General features: G+C 51.0%; 13 protein-coding genes across 13 annotated transcripts; 5 read left to right on the plus strand and 8 right to left on the minus strand.

The window, feature by feature from the left end:
- The first annotated feature begins 21 nt into the window (after positions 1–21).
- Positions 22–854, plus strand: K441DRAFT_668252 (translation machinery associated TMA7). Its single transcript, XM_067649968.1, has 3 exons — positions 22–46; positions 108–200; positions 582–854. The coding sequence occupies exons 1-3, from the start codon at positions 28–30 to the stop codon at positions 674–676; spliced, it is 207 nt and encodes a 68-aa protein (XP_067498498.1). The 5' UTR covers positions 22–27; the 3' UTR covers positions 677–854.
- Positions 855–1,280: 426 nt separating this feature from the next.
- On the minus strand, positions 1,281–3,259 carry K441DRAFT_681434 (uncharacterized protein; the record flags this gene model as incomplete). The annotated part of the gene is made up of 2 exons (XM_067651472.1): positions 1,281–2,982; positions 3,051–3,259. The coding sequence occupies 2 exons, from the start codon at positions 3,257–3,259 to the stop codon at positions 1,281–1,283; spliced, it is 1,911 nt and encodes a 636-aa protein (XP_067498499.1).
- On the minus strand, positions 3,235–3,572 carry K441DRAFT_668254 (uncharacterized protein). Its single transcript, XM_067649969.1, has one exon. It carries the CDS (start codon positions 3,550–3,552, stop codon positions 3,367–3,369), a length of 186 nt encoding a protein of 61 aa, XP_067498500.1. The 5' UTR covers positions 3,553–3,572; the 3' UTR covers positions 3,235–3,366.
- Positions 3,573–4,825: 1,253 nt separating this feature from the next.
- Positions 4,826–5,944, plus strand: K441DRAFT_708527 (cytochrome b5). Its single transcript, XM_067653782.1, has 3 exons — positions 4,826–4,993; positions 5,047–5,077; positions 5,135–5,944. Exons 1-3 carry the CDS (start codon positions 4,984–4,986, stop codon positions 5,607–5,609), a joined length of 516 nt encoding a protein of 171 aa, XP_067498501.1. The 5' UTR covers positions 4,826–4,983; the 3' UTR covers positions 5,610–5,944.
- Positions 5,945–6,178: 234 nt separating this feature from the next.
- K441DRAFT_620323 (uncharacterized protein) lies at positions 6,179–7,647 on the plus strand (the record flags this gene model as incomplete). Its single annotated transcript, XM_067645922.1, has 2 exons — positions 6,179–6,529; positions 6,599–7,647. Exons 1-2 carry the CDS (start codon positions 6,307–6,309, stop codon positions 7,645–7,647), a joined length of 1,272 nt encoding a protein of 423 aa, XP_067498502.1. The 5' UTR covers positions 6,179–6,306.
- A 147-nt stretch (positions 7,648–7,794) lies between these two features.
- Positions 7,795–10,217, minus strand: K441DRAFT_298308 (uncharacterized protein). The gene is made up of 3 exons (XM_067641019.1): positions 10,038–10,217; positions 8,772–9,987; positions 7,795–8,714 (listed from the first exon to the last, which is right to left on the minus strand). Exons 1-3 carry the CDS (start codon positions 10,119–10,121, stop codon positions 7,942–7,944), a joined length of 2,073 nt encoding a protein of 690 aa, XP_067498503.1. The 5' UTR covers positions 10,122–10,217; the 3' UTR covers positions 7,795–7,941.
- An 848-nt stretch (positions 10,218–11,065) lies between these two features.
- K441DRAFT_668258 (DUF1768-domain-containing protein) lies at positions 11,066–12,365 on the minus strand. The gene is made up of 4 exons (XM_067649970.1): positions 11,863–12,365; positions 11,700–11,796; positions 11,532–11,644; positions 11,066–11,477 (listed from the first exon to the last, which is right to left on the minus strand). Exons 1-4 carry the CDS (start codon positions 12,157–12,159, stop codon positions 11,307–11,309), a joined length of 678 nt encoding a protein of 225 aa, XP_067498504.1. The 5' UTR covers positions 12,160–12,365; the 3' UTR covers positions 11,066–11,306.
- A 115-nt stretch (positions 12,366–12,480) lies between these two features.
- K441DRAFT_298342 (uncharacterized protein) lies at positions 12,481–12,797 on the minus strand. Its single transcript, XM_067641020.1, has one exon. It carries the CDS (start codon positions 12,740–12,742, stop codon positions 12,563–12,565), a length of 180 nt encoding a protein of 59 aa, XP_067498505.1. The 5' UTR covers positions 12,743–12,797; the 3' UTR covers positions 12,481–12,562.
- A 2,221-nt stretch (positions 12,798–15,018) lies between these two features.
- K441DRAFT_585885 (FAD/NAD(P)-binding domain-containing protein) lies at positions 15,019–16,272 on the minus strand (the record flags this gene model as incomplete). Its single annotated transcript, XM_067644602.1, has 1 exon — positions 15,019–16,272. The coding sequence occupies one exon, from the start codon at positions 16,270–16,272 to the stop codon at positions 15,019–15,021; it is 1,254 nt and encodes a 417-aa protein (XP_067498506.1).
- Positions 16,273–16,553: 281 nt separating this feature from the next.
- K441DRAFT_298476 (uncharacterized protein) lies at positions 16,554–17,834 on the plus strand. Its single transcript, XM_067641022.1, has 3 exons — positions 16,554–17,106; positions 17,157–17,394; positions 17,452–17,834. The coding sequence occupies exons 1-3, from the start codon at positions 16,754–16,756 to the stop codon at positions 17,650–17,652; spliced, it is 792 nt and encodes a 263-aa protein (XP_067498507.1). The 5' UTR covers positions 16,554–16,753; the 3' UTR covers positions 17,653–17,834.
- Positions 17,835–17,848: 14 nt separating this feature from the next.
- Positions 17,849–18,259, plus strand: K441DRAFT_586042 (uncharacterized protein; the record flags this gene model as incomplete). Its single annotated transcript, XM_067644608.1, has 1 exon — positions 17,849–18,259. A coding segment is annotated over one exon (411 nt), but the record flags the coding sequence as incomplete, so codon positions are not given.
- Positions 18,260–19,101: 842 nt separating this feature from the next.
- K441DRAFT_668261 (uncharacterized protein) lies at positions 19,102–19,631 on the minus strand. The gene is made up of 2 exons (XM_067649971.1): positions 19,479–19,631; positions 19,102–19,428 (listed from the first exon to the last, which is right to left on the minus strand). The coding sequence occupies exon 2, from the start codon at positions 19,409–19,411 to the stop codon at positions 19,241–19,243; it is 171 nt and encodes a 56-aa protein (XP_067498509.1). The 5' UTR covers positions 19,412–19,428; positions 19,479–19,631; the 3' UTR covers positions 19,102–19,240.
- A 1,315-nt stretch (positions 19,632–20,946) lies between these two features.
- K441DRAFT_681442 (ankyrin) lies at positions 20,947–24,758 on the minus strand (the record flags this gene model as incomplete). The annotated part of the gene is made up of 2 exons (XM_067651473.1): positions 20,947–24,039; positions 24,150–24,758. The coding sequence occupies 2 exons, from the start codon at positions 24,756–24,758 to the stop codon at positions 20,947–20,949; spliced, it is 3,702 nt and encodes a 1,233-aa protein (XP_067498510.1).
- Positions 24,759–25,767: the final 1,009 nt, after the last annotated feature.

A 25,767-nucleotide genomic window follows, 5' to 3' on the forward strand; every position in this document is an offset into this window, starting at 1 on the left:
ACACACTAACACGCTAATCCTGCAACCATGCCTTCAGGACAAGGGAGTACGATGTCCCAACTGCTTAAATCCCCAGTCGCGACAGCCCCGCTGACCGCTCCCCGCAGCCGGCACGAACCCCATCCACAACAAAAAGCCCAAGAAGCAGCACAAGGAGGAGGACGACGAGGATAAGGCCTTCAAGGCAAAGCAGCAAGCCGGTCCGTATTACCTCTTCTATAGCTCCACCGCTCCTCTCTCTTGTACCTAGAATCGTCGCCCCTTCACCCTCAGCCGGATGTGCACACCCATCACTCATACAGCCACGGCTATTACCATCCGCACGGCCTATCACACCGACGTCTCTCGTACTACACTCCGCATACACGCTTCAACACACCCCCCAATATCCTCCACATCGTCTCCTCCACCAATACCCTCTTCACCCCTCCGCTCCCCACCCATCCCGCCCACACCACCTGTCTCACCACCTACCACCCGGACACACCAGAAAAGGACGCTTGTCCCTCATGGCCAGAAACCAGTCCACACACATACGTCAGTCTACATAACAAACCCAAGCTAACGCCAGCACATCGCAGACGCCAAAGCGCGCGCCGAAATGGCCGCAAAAGCAAAAGGCAAAGGCCCCCTCAACGCCGGCCAGCAAGGCATCAAGAAGTCTGGCAAGAAGTGAGCCCACCTCTTCTTCCCACCCCCTCATCCTCCACTCCCAGAGAGAATGATTCCAAACCCTATCGTCCTGCCGTTTACACCCTTTTTCTAGAGGCGGCCCTGCGTAGTGGAGTTCCGGGTGGATAGCTGCTGAAGCGACAGCCGAGTAAGGCATACTCCGGATATGGAAGGGATGGTGAGATGAGTGGGACGGTGGCTAGGTTACATTTGGAGAGGTTTATGTAGGTAACGAAGAGATGCGGCATTGCTTCATGAGGGACGGCGCGAGCATGCTCCATAGAGGCTATGAATCAAGACTCTACGGCAGATCAATCCTCTGATACCAGTCCAGGGGCCCCACTTCGCAAACTGACAACCCCGCCAAGCATTTCGAATCCGACTGATAATGTCTCGATTCAGCGTAGTAGCAGGTAGGTACCATACAACATCTCCACCCGATCCCATCCCAAGAAAGGTATATATCTGCCATAGCCCTCGAAGCCCCACAAAACGGCCATTCCAAATATACGCCCTCCGCCCGAGTACCTGCTCCATTAGCCCGCCCCACCCCATTCTCAAGAAAGTTAAAGTAGAACTCCCCGCATTATATCCACCAAACCACCCCCTTACTCCGTGACGCGCCGAATCCACAACGTCGTCCCCGCCGCGCCATCCTCCCTCTCCCTCCGCTTCCACGCCCGATGCAGCCTCAGCCCGACATCGTGCTCCTTGCGCCCAATCTCCGCCAGCTCGTCCTCGAACTCCTTCCGCCGCTTCTCCGTCTCTCGCCGCTTCGCCAGATCCGTCACCAGCGGGTTCTGCGGCTGCGTCCCGTTCAGGTCGCCCAGCAGCCTGTTCACGTTGCGGCGCCGCAGGCGCAGGTCGTCGAGCTGCGCCTCGAGGCTCGAGACGTGGTCGACGGACTCGAGCTCCGGCGGTGGGCGCGGGAGCGCCTTGCTGGAGGCGATGGAGAAGCGGGGGGATGGGCCCGGGGTCGTGGGGTCTGGTTGCGGCTGCTGCGAGGGGACAGGTTTGCGGGTTGTAGGGGTGGAGATGGAGGCGACGCTGGCGACTGGCCGCCGGCGGTTGAGGACGGAGACGGCAGGAGTGGGCGTTATTGTAGCGACTGTGGCGGTGGGTATGGTGGGCAGAGGTGAAGGCGGCGGGCTATGCTGGTAGGTCGTGTTCGTTGCGTAGGTGGTCCAGCTGAAGCGGCTAACGGGCACCTTGTCGTCTTTATTGAAGGCGTGGGTGCTGTCGATAGACTTGCGATGGACGTTTGACTGGGAGGGGCCTGAATATGAGTCTACGATGTCTTCGTACTGAGTATAGCTTGGGGCGATGGATGTGGGTATTGGATTCTGCACACTCGGCGTAATTGGACTTGGATATGGGTGCTTTTGAGTATTTGGTGAAGTCGGGGATGCAATGCTTCTTGGAGGACTATTTCTCCCAACTTTTAGGGGTACGGTCGGTTTGATGGGGTCATCATGCGCGTCATGTCGGTCGTGGCTGGGTGAGACGGATAATGTGTCAGCCCCCATAGGTATTCTCCTCACCGTTATCGCAGCCGAGGACGGAGTACTACGGCCTGATTCATCTGATACTCCCGGACTAGGCATTCGATAGCTTTGGGGTGGTATACTGAGTGGCATTTTGCTTGGTTTATCTGCCAGGGGCTGAACGATCGCTGTTCGTCCGCTAGCGCCTTTCCATTCTTCTCGGGGTTTAGTCTCTACAGAAAGAGCCTTTGAGCCAAAGCGCGTTGCGCGCTCCGAGAATGTATGTTTCTTTGGTTTCTGTTGTCCACCACTCACAGAAACTTGATATCCAATACCATGGTCCTGAGGTCTGCTGCCGGCGTAAGGTGCATAATTCGAAGATTCCGGTACGACTTGGGCAGGTTTTCCCGCATAACTCATTGTAGGTTCGCCAGAAAAATCGTCCCATCGTGTAAGACGAGAAGACGCTGTTCTACCTCGTCCAGAGTTAGCAACTGGCTCTTTACCCAACGCTCGGCCTGGAGGGGATTTTCGTAAGACGGGGATGTGACTTCCTGGCCGGGTTTCTCTCCTAGAGGTTTCGAGACCATCTGCATGAGCGCCTACAGGAGAGACGTCTCGGCTTGTGGGTAATCCACTAGGACGATGTTGAGCTTCCATTCCAGGGGAGCTTGGTGGCGAAACATCTGCATAGTTAGATACAGGCTGGACCGCCATATGGTGTTCCGGCCAGTCATAGCTCATACCAGGAGAAGGCTGCGAATAAACCGAAGATGCTGTGGGAGCTTCCGATAACCGATAAGGATTCTTTGGTGGAGCTAGAGATCTATTTAAAAGATCATTAGTGATGCGGAAATTTTTTTGGGTAGCAAAAGCTATGCGTCTGCAACTCACAAAGGATGTGTTGGAAGCTCTGTAGAGACATCGGTAATATTATGTCCAGCGTACGCTGGCGATGTATAAGAGTCGGGACTAGTAGGTTGCAGGTCCGAGATGTTAGGAATACGTCCAAGTGTCTTTCCGTCGTAGGTCGTTTCGATCAGGACCGGATTGCTGATCTGCTTTTCTCTTTCACGGCCGGGGCGCTGTATCCGCTTCCACATGATTGCGGGTGGAAGAACTATGAAAATTCGAAATTCAGCATAGGACTCACAGCCTTCTCAGTCAACAATAATACCAAAAACAACGAGGTAAAAGAAAATGTGTGCGGTCATGCCAGATCATTGCGTTTACGGAGCTGTTCGTCCGAGGATTTCTTTCTGTATTCCGGAGGCTGCATGCTTTCGTTGGTCGACTCCTTTAGATTCGTAGACTCTGGACGGTCATGCCCGGATGTAATCAAAGACGTCTCAGATTCTTGCACTATGCGCTCCCGACTAGTGGGGACCGGGAGCATTAGTTCACCCTTGGGCTTTCTCCTTAATGAGAAGCGTGCAGGTAGAGAATTGTGCCGTTTTTCCTTGGGGCGGCGGATAAAAATGATGGCATAAGTTTGAGCAACGATACCGGCTAAAAAGCATAGGCAAAAGTTGACGGCTACGTTTTCGTTGGATCCACCATCAAGGCGGATAGCAAGCGTAGGTAGGAAAAAGGGCAAATACGACCAGCCTTTTTTTTTCTTTCTCGGTATGGATAGGACCGTCTGCAATCATTGTCCCAGTCTCGGCGATAGGTCTTGGGTATGAGAACAAGAGCAGGAGAGGAAGGAGTTCCAGTAAGCGATGGGTGAAGAATTATGTTGTGATTAGGCTAAAGAACAATAGGAGTCCGCAACAGCGATTGGTAGTGTTGGTGTTTGTATGAGAGGAGTGGAGGCGAAATGGAGAGAAACAAGCAAAAAAGGAATAGTACTCAAGGAAAGGTCGCACTTACCAGATAGACAGACAAAGTGGAAGCAGACGTTGTATTGAACAGGCACGTCTCTTCAGTGAGGATGGTGCAGTCGCGTAGATTCAGTGTTAGTCAACAAAGGAAGGGAGAAGTCGAGAAGTCACAGAGGAGCAGTGGCAGGCACAGGCGATGAAGAGACAGAAAAGCGTGGAGGGAAAGAAGTCACGGTAGGTTTATTATGAGGCGCAGCAGTCAAAGGTTGCTTCGTACTCCCAAGGCAAGCTGCAGGTCAGGAATGCTTAAGGCCTCCCGAACGGTTCGTTCAAAGAAGATGCAATGTTTCCGGGAGAGTCGGCGCCGAGGGAAGTCGGGATAGCTAGATGCCAATTAAAGGATGCCAGGGGATGTCCAAATCAAAGTTCTGGATATGAAGTTTCATCAAAAGGCCAGTGTTTCAGAATGATTCGAAGCGCGTACCACGTTGGTCAACACTCCTTAGAAAACTATTTCTCGACCGTGTCCGGTGCAGAACACGTCCTTGCTAAGAATTGTGGCTTTGACGATGACAGTTAGTAGCGAGCCCTTGGTGATGAGGTGATTCTCTTAGTGTATCAACATGGAGCCTGCGCGAGAGTGGGCCACGGCTGAAGTCAGATCAGCAGAGACCCTGTAGGACAAATACTCCACAGCGCTCGATTATGCACGGGAATTTGCAGACATCCTCGTCTTCGGGGTCGCAGGGTTTAACACAGAGTTTAGAGGTGGAGATTACTCAGAAGCCGATCGGAGTACATGCAGCTTGGACGAACAACCAGGGTTACGAGTAACACTCTTTGGTGTTGGGAAATTTTAGCATTCCGTCATGCGCTTTCATAAGCCACCCCGCTAGCCCAACTCCGAAACCCACACCTCGGGTCCCATACACCACATATACATAGCAGTACTTGTCGATTTCAAGCATTTCTTAAAGGCTCTGACAATTTGAAAAAGAGAAACAATGGCAGACAGTGAGTGAAGACGTCTGTACTAATTTTTTGATAACCTTAACTGACTTAACTAGCTGTTGGCTCAAGTCCTCCGGCTGCTGAAGCGTAAGCATTATGCCCAAAGCCATACTCCAGACACATGTAGCTAACTTTTCCATTCAGAGCGCCTATCATGACCCCCATAAACATCATCCTTCTCTCCCTCTTCGTCTTCATCGTCTATCTCCGACTCCGACCTGCAACTCCGCAAACCCTCCCGCGAGCCCCTCCTCCAACAGTCTTCCGGACATTCACGCCGCCTACATTACTTCCATACAATGGTCTGAACGGTATGCCCGTCTACCTCGCCGTTCGAGGCCGTGTTTTCGACGTGACCTCCGGCAGGAACTTCTACGGACCCGGTGGACCCTACGCCAACTTTGCCGGGCGCGACGCTAGCCGAGGGCTGGCATGCGGAAGTTTCGACGAGGAGATGTTGACGAAGGATCTAGAGGCGCCATTGGATACTCTGAAAGATCTAAGCCCTGAAGAAATGGAGGCTCTGCAAGGTTGGGAGGAGCGGTTCTCCGAGAAATACTTGGTCGTCGGAAAGTTGGTCGCGGTTGGGAGTGAGGAAGCTAAAGCTGCAGAAACGTGATTTCTCCCACCGAGGCCAATGGGTGCGGTGAAGATGTTTTCTATGATGATGCGCGGGTTTGAGAGGTTTACAGATCATCATCGATAGGTTACTGGAGCAAATATGAGGATAAAGAAGCGATTATCTATACTATAACCAGGAAATCCGGGCAGATCCTCATATAAGATAATCTTTCGTAATACTCACATTGTCTCGGTGATTCAACACCACAACTTTTCCTCACTACATACGTGACAAAAAGATGGTCATGAAAAATATCTGGCGACAGAGGGCTTGATGTATTAAATCATAATAAATAGATGTTTTCTTCATGAGAGCAAAGCAAAGAAGTGGCCCTTCGCGGTTATTCTAACCATATAATCTGCAATTATATTGTACAAAGCTATAGAGGAATCGGAGATCCGACCATCGCAAAAATTATTGATAGAGCGCGGGGACCTAAGAGGCTCTATAAGGGAAAACCTATGGAGCTCGATCGCTCGAGAAGGCATCTACAAGGTGGCCCGTGCATTGGCCCGTGTGGCGCCGATCGCTGGCCTTGACAACCTTGGCACTTGGCAGGCACCTTCTCCACATTTTCCATTTACTTTGGCAGCAGATATCATGCCAGTCTTCGAAACCAGCCTCAAAACCTCTGCGCATCCCCATGTCTACTATGATCCTACTATATTCGTACCCGCGATACTAATTGGCAGCTATGCAGCAGAATGACGCTGCAGAAAGCTCCATACCTCCTCCAGCTCCCCTCAGACGAAGCCAGAACTTCCGCCTCGAACGACTCCCTTTGCGCCACCACCACTCCCTCCGCCTCAACCCAGCTCGAGTAACCGGTCCATTTCCCTTCCTAAACCCAACAAGCGCGCACTTCCAGCCTACCTCCTCGCTCAAGGCGCACCACGAAGCATCCCCCAAGTCTTCCAGTGAAAAAGTTCGGCAGACCAGCCCTGCTAAACCCAAGTCAGAGAACGAGCAGCCCGCCTCCACCGTAGCGTACGGATGGACGTCCCGAAACAACCGCAAGGGGCGGCACGCGCTCGCTGTTAATCTAGCGAATTCGCCTGCAGATACCAAATACCTCACGCCTCTTCCGACCAGCTCACTGCGCGAGATAGCGCGTGGGATCCTGCGGATGTTCACTAAGTTTCCCGTCTGGGACGTATCATACGACGTTGCAACAATATTTACACTGGGAAGTGTGGTGTGGGTAATCAATGCGTTCTTCGTGTTCCTTCCTTTGGTCCAGCCATCGACCGAGTTCGGCACCGAGATACTGTACGGCGGCGGCATCACCGCGTTTGTGGGCGCCACAATCTTCGAGATCGGTTCCATCCTCCTCATGTTCGAAGCCGTGAACGAGAACCGCACCGGCTGCTTCGGCTGGGCCATCGAGCGCGTCATTTCCGAGCTCACCCACGAGAAAGGCGGTGCGACGCTACAACTACGTCCGTCCGCCTCAGCATGCGTGCACCACCACCGCAACAAGCGGAACTTGGTCGGTAAAGGCGCCAGCAACACGATGACCTCAGCAGCCTCAACCTCGGGCAGTCAGAGAAGGAAATCCTGGGTCTGGTTCCCATCGTACGCTAACCTGCGCAATCACTATTTCCATGAACTGGGCTTTATCGCTTCGCTGGCGCAGCTCTTTGGCGCCACTATTTTCTGGATTTCTGGCTTTACGGCGCTGCCAGGTATCTTCGACCACATGTCGCCGGGATTGACGGATGGCATATACTGGACGCCTCAAGTGATTGGCGGAAGTGGCTTCATAGTCTCCGGAACGCTCTTCATGATCGAAACTCAGAGCAAGTGGTGGAAACCTGCTTTCAAGACTCTGGGGTGGCATATTGGATTTTGGAACCTCATAGGCGGGATTGGCTTTACCTTGTGTCCGTGTTTCGGGTACAAGTCAGCGAGCTGGGCGCAGTACCAAGCTTCGCTGAGCACGTTTTGGGGTAGCTGGGCTTTCCTGATTGGAAGTGTCGTCCAGTGGTATGAGAGTCTGGGTAAGCATCCTGTAGAGGCCGACAAGACGATTTAGTCGGGTAGGAGTGAGCAGCAAGGGGAGGAAACGGAGCACCCCAGGGAGTAAAAGGGCTGGAAATGACAATTGTAATGTTAAATGACTGGAAATTTTTTGAGCGAGGCATTGCATTTAAAGGTTCAGGGCGAATATGCGAGACGTATTAGATACCATTTACCCGATCCGTTACCGGCTGCTTGCATTACGGAAATTTTACTATTATATGAGAATCATGCCGGGGCCGTTGCAGAAGACTGTTGACTAGACCGTGGGTGACATCCTTTCTCTCTGGGCTACGTACGCTTCGAAATTCTAAGACCCGGTCCCAGTGTCAAAGAAATCCAGCCCCTCGTAATTAAAGGGCTTCAAAAGCTCATTCGAAAGATCTGCTCCAGCACTGCCAAGTAGAGTATCTATATTCTCGAATGCATTATCAAAATTTAGCCAACCTGGAGAGGATTCGGTAACGTCTAAGTCGTTCAGCGGTGGCTGTTCGGCACGTTCACTGCTGATGGGATGCTGCCCGGGCATTTGTGGAAGTGTATCGAGGTGGAAGCTCACCCGTGGAGAAATTGTCAGTTGCCGTCCCTGGAGGCGCGGATCAATTGCGCTGTCGATCGTAGTCTGGTGAGGCTGGTCATTATTCTGGGATAAGCTGGCCATTGCAGATTTTTGAGATGCGTTTTCCTCAGTCATATGAGCTGGCTTTGGTCTGTTGCTCCGGTCCGCATTGCTGAGAGCTGCCATGCCTAAATCTGCCATGGCCCCGGCCGTCCACCATGATGTCCTCAACCGGTTCAGGAGCGTGACACAGCTCTTGAGTTCTTCCTTCGCACGATTTTTGTGCATCTGTAGCTTCCGTTGTCGGAAGTGGCGGTAGACAACCGACATGGCCAGAGAAAGTGCGTAAGGAATGATTGGTAATGGCGGCAAGTTTTCATGTGGTTCAGTACTAAGGATTGAAATCACTCTTGTTGCGGACAGGCTTTGGCGGATGTAGGATTGGGTGGAACGGACTGGGTCGTTGACAGACAACGACTTGTGCGAGGCCATCGCTACGGCGTGGTGGAAGAGTGCGAGAAGTGCTGGGTCAATCAGTATCAACTGTCTACTATTTTAAACGAGAGCTAATATGTTCGTACTTATCATTGGGCCATTCAGTCTATCTTCTCCATCACCAACAAGCTCTTCGAATCCTAGGAAATCATCTTCCCACCCTGTCATAGCCGGGTCAACTCCAGGTCGATAGAAGTCAATCACCTTATCCAGCATTTCTGCTATCTGAAGCCATACGCCAAAAGGGCTCTGTCGCCTTTCGGGATCTGTAGGTAGCTTCGCAAGGCCATTGTCGCGGTCATGCATAATTAGTGGTCTACCATTTATGCATGCATTAATTTTGTCAAGGCTCCAGAGACACCAGAAGAGGTCCTCCAAGTTTTCCGGGGAAGAGTCCCTTGAATGCTTCCACTGACGTCCAAATTGTAGGCCGAATGTATGAGCATGATGAATTGCTTGAGCTAAGTGCATAGAGGCTTGTTCGGCACCATCTGGACCCTCGCAATGTAGTGAAAGGAGGGCTAGAACTTGGATCAGTACGATGCGGTTTGCCTCTATTTTTGCTTCAATAGCAGTGATGATAGAGTTGTATAACCTTTGAGAAAACTCCCGAGGGCTGAGGGGCTGAGGTTCATCCGAAAGAAGTAGATGAGGACGGGCCTTTTCATGTTTGGACGCTACGATACATATTGCTTGTATCAACATGCGAGGTTCCATGCCTTGCGCATAGCGTGCTTGGAAAAATTTCTGGTCCAATATAGGTAGCAGTGGTTGAACACATTCAAGATATATATTCAACAAAGCATCTTGATGCCGCCTCGGAGGTATAATTGAAACACCTACTGCATCTAGATACGCCTGAAGTGCTTGTTGGACTGCAGATGACTGAGATGATCGAGGGCTAGTCCGGGTTAAGGGCGTGGCTAAAGCTCTAGATCCGGTACCCACGCCGGGGTCTTTCTCGTCTTCTCTGCCTTGAAGCCATTGCCCAACCGGGACATACTGGGAACGGGCAGCTTGTCCACGCTCATGGATTTTCTCACGGAGAACAGCCTCCGGACTAAGGTAGCCAACAAAATTTGGAGGAGTCGTCGATCCAGCGTTTTCATGGTGACTTTGTGGGCTTAGTATCAGAAGTATCCCATCGTCAGCTTCGGCCTCAATAGTTGGAGCTGGTAATTCAGTGGAAAGACCTGCTTGAACTGTATCCTGGTCAGAAGTAGGAACCAATGCAGCAAAGTTTGCGGTCTTCGAAGAGCTTCCACCCTCCGTATCCTCATCGAATGTATGACTACAACGTTTCTACGAGTAATTATTAGTACGATCAAGAACATGATTTCTAGTTGGCTCACTCTACGCTTTTTGCATGTTTTACACGCACGGTGAACTCTCTTCCGTTTTCGAAAGAACTCGTTGTTCGCTGCAAATGTAATCATGGTGGACACAGTATGTCTTCTGGAAAAATTCAACTATTTACAATCAAATTAGGTAAGACACAAACAACGTCAAAGCCATGGCGAGGTGGTTGGAATATACCATGAACGCTAAGTGTTCCAGTGCTTAATTCCCGAAGACGACCCAGCGAACGCTGCACGGGCCACCTCCGCATTTCGTCACCTTTCTCGGCTTCAAGCCCGCGTCTTGAACCTTCACCAAGCCATCGATGTTTTCGAAAGCCGGATATTGCTCCTTTCCATCACGTACTACCATTCCGAACAGCAGCATCAGTTGCACACCCGAATTCGCAATGCCAATATCTTCGAGCTAAGATACGGATTTGCAGCTGTCATGTTTCTCCAGCGCGCGATCGTGTCTAGCCAGCCTGCCTTAAGTTTCTCCTGCTAAGGACTACAAGTATATTGGAACATTCTCCGCCAGACCAACATCCGTAATACGCAAGTGCGGTGAAATTATGATACTTCGTGTTGATTAATACTTGGTGCGAGAGACCTAATGTACCCACGGTCTTCAACTACTTTCTAAGGACGGACCACGAACAAAGTAGCCATGAAAGCTCGGGTGGCAGGATGGGCTACCGGAATGGGTCTGAACACTACAGATGGGCGAAGGGACCGGTCTTATTATCCCACCGAGCTTTACCGCGAAGGCAACGGGACCTGTACGCAATACTCTTCCGCAATGGGGCGAGAGGAACTGAGAGTACCTCGGAAATTTTCCCATAGGAGGTTCAGGCTAAGGAGTTCGTGATGAGCCGATAATGCTACCGGAGAACACATTGTCATCACTGAACAGAAATATAATGAATCTCCGATACCCAACGTAGCATTCATCTTCACAAGATTACCTCGTTTATCAAGGTGAAAGGAAGAGCCTTTGCGGGAAGTAACCGCTTGTCTGAGATGAGAATAAAAGGCATAAAATAGCTCCGTATGGCATCCTCAAGCCGGAGAAACAATTTATTCAATAAGTTACTTGCAGTAGTGAGAATCTCGGAATTACACTCACTGGGCCTTTACATGATATTCTGTGCCCTTCCATCCTTCCTTCAATGATTTAAGAAGAGCATAAACGTCTTCTGACCGACACATAAACTCCGAATAGTTTCTGGCCCTCATCCTAATTTACCTTCAATACAGCAGTCCATGACTCGCAACTCCTCCCTAGGCTTCTTCTAACGGAGTTTTTTCACCAGCAGCCTTCTCCTGATCCCTGAGCCTATCCCTCACCTTCATGAGCGCCTTCCCCAGCAAATTCTGTCCCCATTTATGCCGATTCTTCTCTGCTCCTTTCTCGGTGAACCCAATACCCCAGATCTTGTCAAACGGCGATGCCTTTACCAGTTTATGAGCATACGGGAACAACACTTAGTTTTGGGCGTAACTCACTTCAACGAGTTCTTTATCTCCAGTTGCCAGGAGCAACTTCTGCAACTCCCCTGCTTGATCTTTGCTTTTTGTAAATTTATACCAATTACCCTCCTCGACAATACGATTCTTGTCTACAGTAAGTCAACCTCAAATAAATTCGAGCCATAAAACTAAGGCAATACTCACTTTGATCCCAGACCTCTGGATCAAAATCCCCAACCTTCCTTCCAAGGGCTTTATGCGCCTTCGGGTCAGTCGTCTCAAGCATGGCTTGCGCGATTGTCTGGGAACAAATCGAACTATTACATGTCCTGCTTACAGCAATCAATCAAGTCGATGGTTTACTAACCTCATCACCAAACAACCTCGCCTTCTGCACCATCATCCACATCTCCGCAGAGACGTAAGTCGTGCCCTCATGTTCCCACGCACTTTCGTACCATTGTGACAAGAAACCATAATCATGGCCATATTCGCGCCAGAAATAGATAGACCTGCTTTCCATCCCCCCGGCTGATGATGAAGCTACTGTGCTCTTACTTTTTGTTTGGGTGGAAGCAGATTTAGGCGCCGCGACCTTCTTAGACACGGTCGTTTTCTTGGAAACGGCGGTCTTCCCAGACGAACGCCGAGTTTGTGGAGCCATTAACAATTTCGCAGAACGATTGTATATCTTGAGTTTATTATTTTGATAAAATGAAAGACTAGATAGATAAGGAAGAAGACACTGAAACGCAATTGGAAATCGGGAGTCTTTTGAACGTGGCTTGATCCTGTGGCTGTGCATTCGGTGACTCAGGTTGCCCAACGCTGAGGTAAAAGAGATTTGAGTCACTTTATGAGTCACTTTATTAGGGAGTCACTGCGTTCAGGACAATCGTTAGCGTATTATGCCCACCAATGAGTTAGGACGTCATGAATGTTTGTTTTGCGTTATGCCATGGAGTTGGGAGCAGTAGGTCCCATCCCTCATCCGAAACCTCTTGAACGCCCCAAATGCTTAATACAGTTCCTGTAGGATCCTGGCGAAATTTTTAATAATGCTGTACTTAACTAAAAAATGCGCCAGTTGCTATAGCCACAAAACGCCAGAAATTCTGCTCAGGCAGAGAGCTAGCTTTGCGGACGAGCTCAGGGTTGAGAGCAGAGCTCTGCAAAAGCTCTACTAACACGCAGCAGTAATAAACTAGAAAGACTACACAAATCTCTACGGTGTATGGTCGACACATTTTATGGGTAGACTTTGGTGCATCTTGAGTCGATTTTTGTTGTTGATTTGGGGTGGTATTTAATGTATTTTAGAGCTAGATTTTGATGCTATGGAGTTTTACTTATAGACTTTATATACATTTTAAATTAATATTATATATATCTTGTATTAAAAATCTATATATTTTATACTTATATTATACGTATATAGTATATAGTATATGCACGTGCAAAGAAAATATACTTTCTACATAAAAGCTACCGTTACTTCTACCCCAACCGCTTCCCCCAACTTTGCCCGTGCCTCTATCTCTGCCTATGCCCTTGTCTCTACCTCTGCGCCTCTCTTCTTGTTTCCTATTCGATATTTTGTTTCCCTAAGCTTTGTATTAGCAACTATATATATAAATAAGGGATAATTAACCTAAAATAGAGATAGAGGGTAGTGGGAGGTAGAGAGGGAGGGAGGGAGGGAGGGAGGGAGGGAGGCAGAAGGCGTTAAGGGGGAGGATGTGTATACCTAAACCACTAGAGCAACTATTAAATTTATCAGTAAACTCTATAGAAAAGATATTCTTTACTTAGGGTATAGAGTATTAACTACTATAACTTTACTATATTTATAATATTTAATATATTTAATAAGAAAAAATATGCTATTGCCTAAATGATATTAAAAAATTACTATATACTGTATTAATTAAATATACTAATTTTATTGCTCTTGTTCTAAAATACGTCAACATTTGGTGTAAAATGTGTATGACCTTATATCGTAGGAAATACGAAGTTGAACACGAACGCCTATACGAACGCCTGCACGAAAATGGGGTCAAGAGGGCCTCCCCCTTAGTGCTCTATATAAAACGTCTGCTAGGCAGTGCATCTGCCATGCGGTGAATTGGCCACGCAGTGAAGGGGGTTTAAGGGGGTTCCCCCCTTAAGTTTTGATACCGAAGCTCTCTGCACGAAGCTCTGTACGAGGCTCTGTACGAGTTCCACTTTCATTATGAATTCTATTGTGAACTGTCTTAATTACCTTTTCAAGGTAATTTTCTAAAGGTATGATAAATCTGAAGCGTCCTCTAGATGCCTGAATCAAGAAATAAGTTTTTTTTTTTGCAACTTAAAACCCAAGAGACTAATTGAGGGATTTCCTTCACATTGATGGCATAAAGACGGCTCATTATTCAGCTTATTATAAAATCTTCCACTAATTTACCTAGGTTCATCATCTCACCATCCATCATGCCGTGCATGTAGCACTCGCCTACAAGGATGTAGCTGAAGGTGCTAGACTCCTCAGCTTGAGAGTCCTCTCCAGTCTTGGGGTGGCTGTCCGCCCGTGGAAGTTTGACGAAGAATATATGGTGTCCTTCCGCCCGTAAAGGTGCGGATAGAATCGCCAATCTCGTGCCTGGGGGTACCCGTCTCATATAACCATTCCGTGTAACGCAAAATCTGCGCCCAATAAAACGTTGACTGGCGGGCGTAAAGTATTTGCTGCTCTCGATGCTTAAATTATGGTAATCCTGGTCTGAAAGGCCTATGGCTGCGCAGACTCTCATTGCATTTGTCTCGAGTCGATTATCAAAGTCAGGATCAGTCGCAGAGAGCCCTTGTCTGATAAGAGCAGAATCATGTTCTGCTCCACAGCACGATAGTACTGTGCGTAGGCTGGATCTGCTGGACGGAACCCACTTGCATGGTCACTAAGACCAGTTCGCCAGAAGGCCTCGGCACGCGATCCGTTTGGGCGGTGTGGATATGGGTCCTTTAAGTGGTATTTTGCTATATCCCGACATTCCTTAAACCAGGGAATGAATATCGTCATTATGTCCCTTAGGTTTAGTGCTGTTATCATCGAAATGGGTTGAGCAGAGAGGGCTTAATTTACTAACTTCGTCCACATAAATGCCCTTAAATAGTAGGGTTCCCCCTAAACCTGACTTGGGTTTTGCTAGCTCCTGAGGTATTAAGAGATAAGATTTTTTTGCTGCCGTCCGAAATGGGTTGGTCAGCATTGCCGCCTTTGTTCAGGTACGATTCACCTGCCGCTCACCCACCACCCAGGCTGTTCACCCTGTGCTCAGGCGCCTTCCCTCTCGCCCTCCGGTAATCCAATCATGTAGTCTCCAACATATTACAGTAAAAGCAGAGTGCTACAGTAGTATTCGAGATCGGTTTCAGGGACTGAACACCTTGTCGATGGCAGTCCCATTTCTAACGACTTCATACTCCAGTTACAAGAGGGGAGAACCGCATGTTGCTTTTCGAGTAAGTAGGGATGCCATCCTCATTTAGCCGGCCATTGATAATCAGGCATGGAGACCTTCTTCCCGGCGAAGCCCAGCGCCGAGGCTACAGCCATCGCCAATCTATCTAGCTTCGTCCATGTCACGAAACCTAAACTCGCATTCCTGATTCTAATGCCCCATAGCGTCTGCGGATTGACTAGCTGCATCGCGTTACCTCCACCCTGCGAACTCTTTGCAAACGGTAGCATTATTTCTTCATACCGCTCCAAGGCCGTTTTGACATCGCCAGGATGACTCAACAGCTCTCCAGCTAGGACGTAGCCGCCAATGATTGCGAGACTGGTGCCAAAGCCGGGTGTCGCGTAGCCGGCATCGCCAAGCAGGACCACGCGGCCATCGTGTATTTTGGGTGATCTGATCTGCCCGAACAGAGAGCAGTAGAAGTCGTCGCTTTCGCGCATGCCTTGCAGCACCTCTGGTGCCACCCAGCCTACGTCGCGGAACATTTCTTCCATCAGCTTCACGTAGCTTTCATTGCCTTCGCGAAGAGCTTTATTGAGTCTCTCCTTCGTTTCAATATCTCCCCTCGTGGTCACATTTATGAGATTGCCTCTCGTACGGCCAGCAGGATCGGGATCGGGGCGCAGGAAGACAACGCGTCCACCCGTCGCGTTGTACCATTTGGCCAGGCGGCCGCCCTGCAGCAGGTCGCTCTTGATGGTGAAATATGCTACATGGACGCCCTCGTCGTGGAGTTGCTCGTGCGGTTGGCTGTTTAGCATCATGCCGCGAATCTTCGAGCCAAGGCCATCTGCAGCCACGAGAAGGTCATACGTCTTCACTTCCTTGCTCTTTGCGAACTTGACGGCCACTCCGTCGTCGCGCTGCTCAAAGTGGTCGACAGACTCGTCAAAGATGAGTTTCACCCGCTCTATGATTAAATCGATGAAGATCTTCGCAAGCTCCCCGCGGAAGATCTCGAACTCGGATGTGATGCTCTGAATGTCTGATCTGCCGGTCGCTCTGAGTGTTGCCACAGCCTTGCCATTTGCTTCTACGAATTGTATGCCCTCTTCGTTTGTAGTTTGAGTACGGATCTCCTGTTCTGCGCCCATCCATTTAATGATGTCCACGGCTGAGCTGCGTATGTCGACGCTGGCACCAGTCAAGCGGAGGGAAGGATCGCGCTCAACTATAGTGATGTTGGCGTTGGGAAAGGCACGGAGCAGCCAGAATGCGAAGACACTACCCGCGATGCCGGAACCAGAGATGAGGATGTTGGGGTTCGACATTGGTGGCGACAGTCAGATAGTCTTGAAGCACCTGTTCAAGGATGTATATCTTCGATAGGAATAAAGCTCGCCACGCTGTAAGCTGTGTCTTGCTGTACTACGATAATAAACAATGTGAAGTTGTCGTTTTCGTTTTCGTGAAGTGTCCACTGGGATCTCGTCACCGCCCACCATCAGGCCCCAGCAGCGGCCCCCCGAGTAGGCTTCTCTGCTGCTTCGTGGTACATAACTGTAGCCTAAAAACGGGACTATTTAGGGCTGACCAAGGGGGGGGGGGGGTTCGGAAACGGCCACCCTCCTTGCACAGACGCGCTCAGCCTTTAGTTCAGGCTTCTCACCCTTAGGTCAGTTAAAACAGCACAGCCAAGCAGCTCGCGTCTGCGTTTTGGAACAACAACGTCCGTAAACCTACGTTGACTCCAATCATTCCTCCAGAAGCACGGTACATTAGTTAGGAACTTTGCCCACCTTCTCCTTAACCATGGCCACGACCAACTCCCAAGATAACCGAGACCACCCCTACTACCATGTCCGCAATCTCTTTGCAGAACTCCTAAGTCACCCAAAACAATATCTAAGCAGCGACGATCTAGCTAAGGCCGGCATTGAGGTAGCCACAATGAATATTGAAACCGGCGTACCAGCTGACTCTGGTCCACAATTCTGCGATCTCTGCCCGCAGAAGGAGTTTGACGCCATGTTTAATATGGTTGAGAAGTGGCCACGGCGGAATGGACCTGGAGTTTACTTCGCAGCGATCCAGATGGGGCAGCTTATTTATACAACTTTCCATAGTGGAGGCTTAGCAAGCCAAAGTAAATATGCTTGGAGAAGGTGGATGACATTGTTGTCTTAGTTAATTTTCATACTAATTGCGGTAATAGCCTACGAAATAATACACCATTTGAAGCGTATAACGATGTTGGTAGCCGTACGGACCCACCATCCCATGCTAAGGGCGTCTTTGATACGCTTAACCCGTCGATACCACATCTTGGAACCCTACTCACCGATGGAGTTGATTCAGATAACAGGCTGCGATGGAGCGAGGTATGCTGGGCAGCATGTTTAATGGCTGGTAGACTGCGGGATAAAGAGTATCGAAAGCACGAAATTGTCCCAGTTAGTATTTATTGATATAAGAATTGCTACTAGTATTTACTAACGTAGCGCTACTAGGTATTTGTGTACTCAATCGCCGGAAGGAATGCACGTGTAATTCAAGCATATTACGAGAACGGCAAATTCATCATTCGAAAGACCGAACATATATCGTTTGAGAATGAGAATATCGATGGTCTTAAATTATTCCTCCGTTGGATTATGAATATCCCAAAGGTAGAGACGAATCAAGGGCCTCCCGTTGCTTATCACTCTTAGCCTCCAGAACTCTGCCTATGGACGCTTTATACCGCCACACTGCGAACGGAATGTGGGGTGAAATTTATCTAGAGAGAATGTACGCAGCAGGTTTTAAGGTACCCGGGCACTAATAGCGCTCCTCCGTCTTTCAGGCTCCCGCGACCGACGATACGATCACACCTCCTAGCAAGAACTAGCCTCAGGCCCTCCATGACGCCATCCTGAGCTTCAACATAAACGGGTCAAGGCGCTAGATTATAATCGGCATGGTAATATCATCTATAATAAGATCATACACTGGTTTGAGGTAATCGGAAAGGAACTGCATGACCCGGTTATTCTGCCGGAGAATATATACAACATAGACGAAACGGGAGTCATGTTAAGCATGCTCGGCTCCCTCAAAGTCCTGGTAGGCAAGGACGACCCGCGAACTTATAGAAGCGCGGGTGTTAAGCGGGAAATGGTGACTGCGATCGAGTGCATATTCGCAGACGGTAGGCCTCTCCTTCTAATAATCATCTGGCCCGCCGCAACCCATCGAAGCAACCGGACTGTATACCCCAACCTGGATGGCATTACCCATGCTGACAATCTGAATACACTAACTTTAAGATTAGCTTAAAGTAACTCAAACTTGTTTTTAATCCCCAGCCCAAAGCGCGGGCTAACCAGAAACCACGGGTTCTCATTTGTGACGGCTTCGACACTCACGAGTCGGTCGAGGTCATGCAGTCTTATTTTAAGAACAACATCATCCTTTGCCGTATTCCGTCACACACCTCCCATAAGCTTCAGCCCTGTAATGTCGGGCTTTAACCTACTGAAGGCTGCATACCGCGAAGAGATTGAACGACTGTATCGAGGAGGCACAGATACAGTCGGCAAGTAGCATTTCACGTCTCCCCATGGCCCTGCACGGGAGAGGTCGCTCACACCCCGAAATATTAAGGCAAGTTGGTCAGCAGCCGGCCTGTGGCCGTTCAACCTAGTCAGGGTACTCAAAGGTATCCGAAAGCGTTCCTTGGGAAGGTGAAGTGAAGGTGGAATCTTGTCCGTAAGTACTCTAAACGCCAGTGACAGCGGAGGCTCTTGCTTCGCTGTGTAGCCTAATTAAACAGGATACTCGCATGCTTGATGAGCCGAGCTAATACTGCTTGCAGAAGCTGGTCAATGCCACCGAAAAGGCTTTTTCTGAGCGCGCCCTCCTCCTCGACGAGAATCGGCTCTTGTTCCAGCAGAAAAACGAGAGAGAATGTCGCCAATCGACTCGATCAAAGGCAGTGGGGAAAGCGAAGGTGATGAGCTATAAGGATATTGTAGAGGCACAAGCGAAGCGTGATACGAAAGAAGCTGCCGTGGTGAAAGGAAACCCCGGTCGGAAGCGGAAAAGCTCTGCACCAGTGTTGAAGGAAGCTAAACGGACACGGAGAAGTGAATTAGAGGTTGCGGAGGAGGAAATTGAAGCAGGGGGGCTGGAGAATTACTGTTCTGTTTTACAACTTCTATGATATTTTGTTGCGAGCTGTCGCAACCAACGCTGTAGATAGAAGTGGAGATCGAGGACTGTCAAGAAATTCCGCAGCATCTAGCGGTTCAAATAGTATCACATGAGGCTGCACTGAAACCACCCTCCATTATGTCCACCTTGATTGTTCCCGCCAGTCCGCCCACTATTTGGCCCTCCAGCATTCATTCCACGACTACTGATTAGGGCACCCGCAACCCTTCGATCAGCAGTAGACTGTGCTCGAGCGGCAAAGCCTTTGGACGACATATCCCCACCACTTTTTGCTTAAGGGAGTCTAAGCTAATGGTCGACCAAGGCTAAGGGATGGACAGACCTAGGAAGATTGAATCCGAGACGAATCTGCTTCGGTCATCTGACGAGAACTCATTATAGCTATCTTCTCTGACAATAATGGAATGTCCTTAAATGCGAGAGAGGGAAATCACTTAAAGGTAAAAGGCTGATTTTACTGCTATCTGGTTATCCGTGCAAGGGATAATGTGTTGGCTACATTTCGCCTCGCGGGATGTTGGCCTACGCCACAGCCGGCACTGTGTCACTTCGCTATTGGCCAACAGCGAAGAGCTGCTGTTACACGCTACCGTGTCTTTCCCTGACAACCAATAACCTAATAGCTCAACAGCCTCGTTACCCAACGGCCTAGCCCAACCCTGAACCTCTACTCCTATGCGGCACTGGAATCAAATCCAGCCCCGTCTACCAGAGCCCAAACGAGCGAAGTCCGCGGGAACAGACGCTCTGGAAATCTATGAGAAGAAGTCCGCAGGTGCAGATTTGTCAAAAAGAACTGGCATTGCGAAGATTTTGATGAACAGCCCGTCGTCTTTTACAACTTCGACGACGACGTGGAGGGAGAGGAGCCAGAGGACGTCGCAGCCGTGCGAGTTGCCATTCAAAGATTGCAGATGGCATTGGTATTCTTGGGTATTATGATAGAGTTTCCGCACTCACGGAAAGCCATAATGCGCTTACACAATCGGACAAGACGCGACTTCAATATCCCTGGACTAACGAACCGCAGCATCGCAGTGCATATAGATCAATGCCCTCAAGTTGCGAGGTTAAGGATATTGTAAAAACAGCAGGAAAGAAAGACCGTGGTGGAGGCGCGTTAGAGGATGACTGGAACACTAAGTCAATCTACAGTTACTCAAACTCATACTTGAGATATCTAGATGCAAAATACTCTTGACATACATAATGTGTAAGTGCCATCTGCTCCTGAAATTTTCCCCATACTAATCTCATTTGAAAAATTCTATGAGGATTGAGCCCTCCTCCCTTGCGCATTGATTATGTCGTCGCCCTCAACCCCGATCCCACCATTACCCATACCTGGCGCACCCTTCTTCCACTGTCAGGCGCAGCTTCCAAGTCTTGGAACCATACAACAAGACTTCGCCGCGATCCCACCGCCATCAACATCGAAACTAAAGGTCCAATGAAGTCATGGACCGATGGGAAACCTCAGATAGCGGTATGAACTGATGCCCGGTTGGAGCGGCTCAAATTGCTTTGCCGGGCTAAATGAAGTGGAACATCGGGAGAGCGGCTGCCGCTGCAATCGCCGGCAATACCGGTCCTTATCGCACAAGGGCATGATTGGCATTTCTTGATCATTACGAAAGATGGGGAGAAAAACGACGGTGAGGGAGGCAGATCGACGTTGGGAACACAAGAGCTTGCTTTGACACGATGAAGACGCTGGCGGTTCCTCACTGGCTCATGGATTGGGCCGGGAGTGCTTCCGCAAGATAGTGGGTGAGATTAATTTTATCACTTCAACTCAAAGCCACCAACCAACTCGACAGCCGCTCTCCCATATCCGCACCCCCTTTCCCAGAAACCCCTTCTCCTCGTCCCTCTAGCAGGCGAATCGCCTCCTCATACCCTCTCGTCTCCTTCTCACCCTTACGCCGCTTCAACCCCTCCGTAGCGACCAGCAGCGGTTGCACACCTAGCGCCATTTTGACTCTTCGATCTGCTCCTACCTCTAGCAGCATCCGCACCGCGACCGCGTTCCCGTGCATCGCGGCCAGATGCAGTGGCGCCATCTTAATGCTTTTTTCCGTGTCGTCGTCCAGCTGCCGCCGGGGGAGCGCGAGCGCGTTCAGGAGGTCCGGTTGTGTAGCGGCGCAGGCATCTAGGACCACGCGTAGGCACGCCATAAACGTCGAGTCTGTCCGCGAGGCGTTGGCGTCGAGGAGGAAGTGCAGCGCCGTGGTGTTGCCTAGCTTCAAGGAGGCTGGGGGGCCGTGGCGTGTGAGCCACGGGGCTCTCGACGTCTTGTCGCCGCCCGTTTTGTCTTCGGGTGACAGGAGGTATAGCAGCCGGCGCGCGTCGTTCGCGCCCTGCGAAATCACCCTCTCCAGCACCGTGTCCCACCTGTCCTTGGCGGCCTTCGGGGGCCCCATCAGCCTATTGATATCCGCTCCCGCGGCCAACAGCGCGCCCGCGACATGGAACTGCCCCTCCAGCACCGCCAGGCACAGCGGCGTCGTGCCCCGGATGTCTCCCGACTCCAAGTCCACGTCGTAGCCCAGCAGGCGCTTCGTGAAGAAGAGGCCCGGGTCCCCCTGCGCTGCGGCGAGGTGCAGGCAGCCTATTCGATTTTGAAGGCCGTGCTTGCCTGCAATCCGGGCGCCGTACAGATTGATTTGCAGCGACGGGTCCGCGCCCGCGGCGAGGAGGGCGCGGAAGATGCCGCGGCAGCCGGCCTCGATGGAGGTGTGCAGGGGCATGCGGCCCATGAAATCGTTGGGGCGGTTGATGTTGCGGGATACCATTGCGGCGCACTTTGGGGAGGTGAGGAGGTACTGCACCCATGCGAGCTTCTCGAAGTAGGTTGCCAGGTAGAGGGCGTCGAATTCGTAGCAGTTGTCCTTGGGGCCACGGACCTTGCGTTTCTTCAATGGCGCGGGCGGGCTCGTGTCGCTTGTGACCTGGACAACGTCGAGGTTGAGGCCGCGGGAGAAGAGGACGTCTATCGTGTCGGCGATGGCCTTAGGGTACTGCTTCCCGTGGATGATGATCATCTCCATGACCGACACGGTGGAGATGCCTCTGCTAAACAAAGTGGTCCCATACTCATCGATACTGTTGACGTCGTACCGCGGGCACGCGTCGAGTAGCAGCTTTAGCATCGGCGCGTTGTGGTGGTGCATCGCGATATCTAGCGGCGTCACGGAGTCCTCTTCTCGCTGCCCGTCCGCGGCGAGCGGATCCGCCCCTTTCTGTGCTAAGTACTCAGCGGCCGCCAAGTTGCGACGCGAGACGGCGCGGTGCAGCGGCGTTCCTGCCGCCCACTTCAGGCGCAGGAACCAATCAGCGCTGGAGGACCACAGCTGCGCCTTTGCGTTGATGTCGGCCTTCTCGTCGACGAGCATCATAATGGCGAGCTGGAGGATGCTCGGGATCGGGCGCCCGCCGAACTCGGACGGCTTGTCGGGCACGTTGATGGCCCAATGCAGCGGCGTTTCGCCGCACTTGTTGGCGATGTTGGGCCGCGCCTTGTTCGCGAGGAGCCTGACGATCATCTCGAAGTTGCCGTGCCGGCAGGCCAGGAGCAAGGGGGTGTCTCCGTCGTCGTTTTGCTCATTCAGGTCTATGTTGAACTTGCGGATCAGCATTTCTGCCGTTTCGCATAGATTTAGCATGGCAGCCCCATGAATAAGATTGTTCCCTCGCTCCAGCCCATATGCTGCCTTCAACAAAGTCTTGCTCATGCCGCTGGCGAGTCGAGTTTCGAGGAGGGCAGTGTCCTGGAGGAGCATTACCCTGCCGTCTACCTCGATGCCTACCCCGCCCGAGAACCGCGTCTTCAAGTTGAGCAAGAATGTTCCGGGTTCATCTACCGTTTGGTACTTGAGTTGTGGCCAGTAGGTCACGTAGTCCAAGCAAGCCGTAAGAGAGCCGTTCGCTACCCCATTCGCGAGGTATTCGTTGGCGTGCTTGGCCACAGCCTCGGGCATCTGGACTCCGAAATAGTCATACATTCTGACGACGATTGCCTGGAAGGCAACGTTTCGCCTCTCTGCGCACTCTGCCAGCAGACGGAGGGCACCTTCCGGATCGTCGTCTATGTCCAAGCCGCCATCGCCGAGACTGTAATTCATCAGGGTCCTGGAGAGAGGGCAGAACCCAGGCAACTGGCTCTGTGTAGCGTCCTCCATAGCTTTCGCTCCTGCTTGAAGATGCTTCAAGGCTTTGTGGCGGAGCCCAACAGGAAGATTTCGGACGTCGAAAAATCCGCTTTCCTCATTTAGCGTTTCCATCGGGTTAAGTGTTACTCGACTGGTGCTGAGTTCTGCGAAGTTACGGTCGTCAAGTATAGTTAGGACGGCTCGAAGACTCCGGTGAAAGGGGTTTTGTTGAATAGTTGCTGCGAGTAGTTGGAATATCTCGTTAGACCTCGACTTGAACTCTTCGATAAGTAGTATAGAAAATTGAGCAATTGCAAGAAGAGACGGATCCGCAGACAGCTTCAGCACGTCGTGGTCACGACCCCTGGTAAGTCCGGGGATATTGAATGGATTGTAGCCATCGAGAGGGAGCCTCCAGAACAAAGCCCGAGCGAGTAGAAGTCGGTCCTCTTGAACGTCCCGGTAAGAAGTTCGTCTTGTGTCAGACACTCCGGTGCCATCCAGAGAGCAGTTCCACTGAAGGCGGGCCCTCGATCCCTCCACGTCAGCGAGAAGGATGCTGAAGCCGAAGTCGCATAGCTTTGCAACATAGTCGCTGCCCTTTCGAAACAGCAACACGTTTTCAGACTTCAGATCTCCGTGTATAACTCCAGCGACGTGGAGAGCAGAAAGCCCAAGGGATATCCCAAGCATGATATCTCTCTTCTGGGTGTATGACAGCTTCGCCTGAGACTGGAACTGGGCCAGACTGCCAGCGGCTCGCTCCAAAGACAGCACGGGGGAGATTCGAGGAATCTCAGTCGAGGAATCTCAGTCAGAGAATCCTCCCATGCGTAAACCACCAGCTTGACAATGTTTGGATGGCGGCGTATAGAAGGCGAGATCAAGACTTTCAGTTCTCTAAGGATGGCCATTCCTGAGTCCTGGGAGTCGCCCTGCCAGCTTCGGACTCTCTTCTCCACGACTATCCCTCCAGAATCTAATTCCGAACTTAGTTCCTCCGTGGAGAGAGACGAGAGAGCCGAATCTAGACCAGACTTTAGATCGGACATGGTTGAACCGTTTAGGATGATAGTATTCGCCACAGAAACCGATGCTGTGAATCCTTGGCCGACAGGTTGCGAATTCGACTCCGAGGCGGATGAAAATGCCAGTGGGTTGTCCGAAAGCACGGTTCCATTAGAGATTTCCGGTATATTATTGTGCACCCAGACTCCTAAGACGATTAGCTGTGCGAGTGCGAAGTCGATTGTTGTGCAAGGCTGGTCGTTCGGGAATTCAGAGCCGGCCGAACTGTGTCTCAAGGACGAGGTCGGCCTTTGATTTGAGGATGATGCCATGCCGGGCTTTGCCAGCGTGTTATAGGCGAAAAGATGGGCGTATCCACGACGGCGAATGTTCGACGACGGTGGATGGGGATGTGAGCTGAAATACTCCAATTTCAGCCTCATCTTAAACCACGCTTGAGAAGCCCAAGCCGCTAAGCCGAATAGAACATAGCACTTGAGAATTATCTAAAGTCCATTTGTAGGGTTTTGGGGCCTTGATAAATGCGTTCTAGATCACCCGATATATGGCTTGACCCTGTGGCTGGGGTCACCTTTTTGAGACAAGTACTTTACCCCAAACTTAACTTCTCTTCTCCTCACACTACGCCGACGCTTAATATCGACTTTGGCATCAAAGAATTGCCAGCAAACGCCGCACAGAGAGAGTATGGCTGAAGCTGCCGGTCTAGCGCTCAGCGTCATCGCGCTCTTCTCAAGCTGCGTTCAAGGCTATGGCGCCCTGCGCACCATGCGCGATCAGGGGAGCGAGGCCTCCACCTGTCTCGAGATTGAGGAGAGGAGACTAGTACTCTGGAGCCGCAGTGCTGGTCTATTCGACGACACTTGCCTCATTCCTACCAGCGACCTCGACACCGTCATCAGCACGCTCCGCCAGATAGAGGTCATCACTCAAGACGCGGGCACGCTCAGGACCAGATATAGACTGAAAGACGACACACCTGCGGAAGATGGCGAGGTTCGCGCTCCCATCAGGTATATCATCGGCGGCCCCGAACTATCTCCTAGCCAAGTTTCCGGGGAAGGCGGAGGGTCACCGCCGCCAAGCTCGCCATGCGTTGGCTCTTTGACCGTGGGAAGTTTGAGAAGATCGTCCAAGATCTCCGAACGCTGAACAATAGACTAAACGCCTTGCTCCAGGAAGGCCAAGCGGCCAACTACCACCGCGATTTCGCCATGATGGGTCTCCGGTCGACGTCTACGGATAATGTCAACACGCTCCGGGCCATACGCGAGGCAGCGCAAGACGCATACGACAGTCTGGCACGAGCTTCGGACCAGCACTTTCACACTTTGATGCTCCAGATCCGCAGCGCGCCCGGTGTGCATGTCTACGGCACAGCGCCGCTTATTTCCATGTCGGTTCCCACCATCCCTTTTTGCAACGAGCCAA

Source organism: Cenococcum geophilum, assembly GCF_001692895.1.
Source record: "Cenococcum geophilum 1.58 unplaced genomic scaffold K441scaffold_61, whole genome shotgun sequence".
NCBI classification, from domain to species: domain Eukaryota; kingdom Fungi; phylum Ascomycota; class Dothideomycetes; order Gloniales; family Gloniaceae; genus Cenococcum; species Cenococcum geophilum.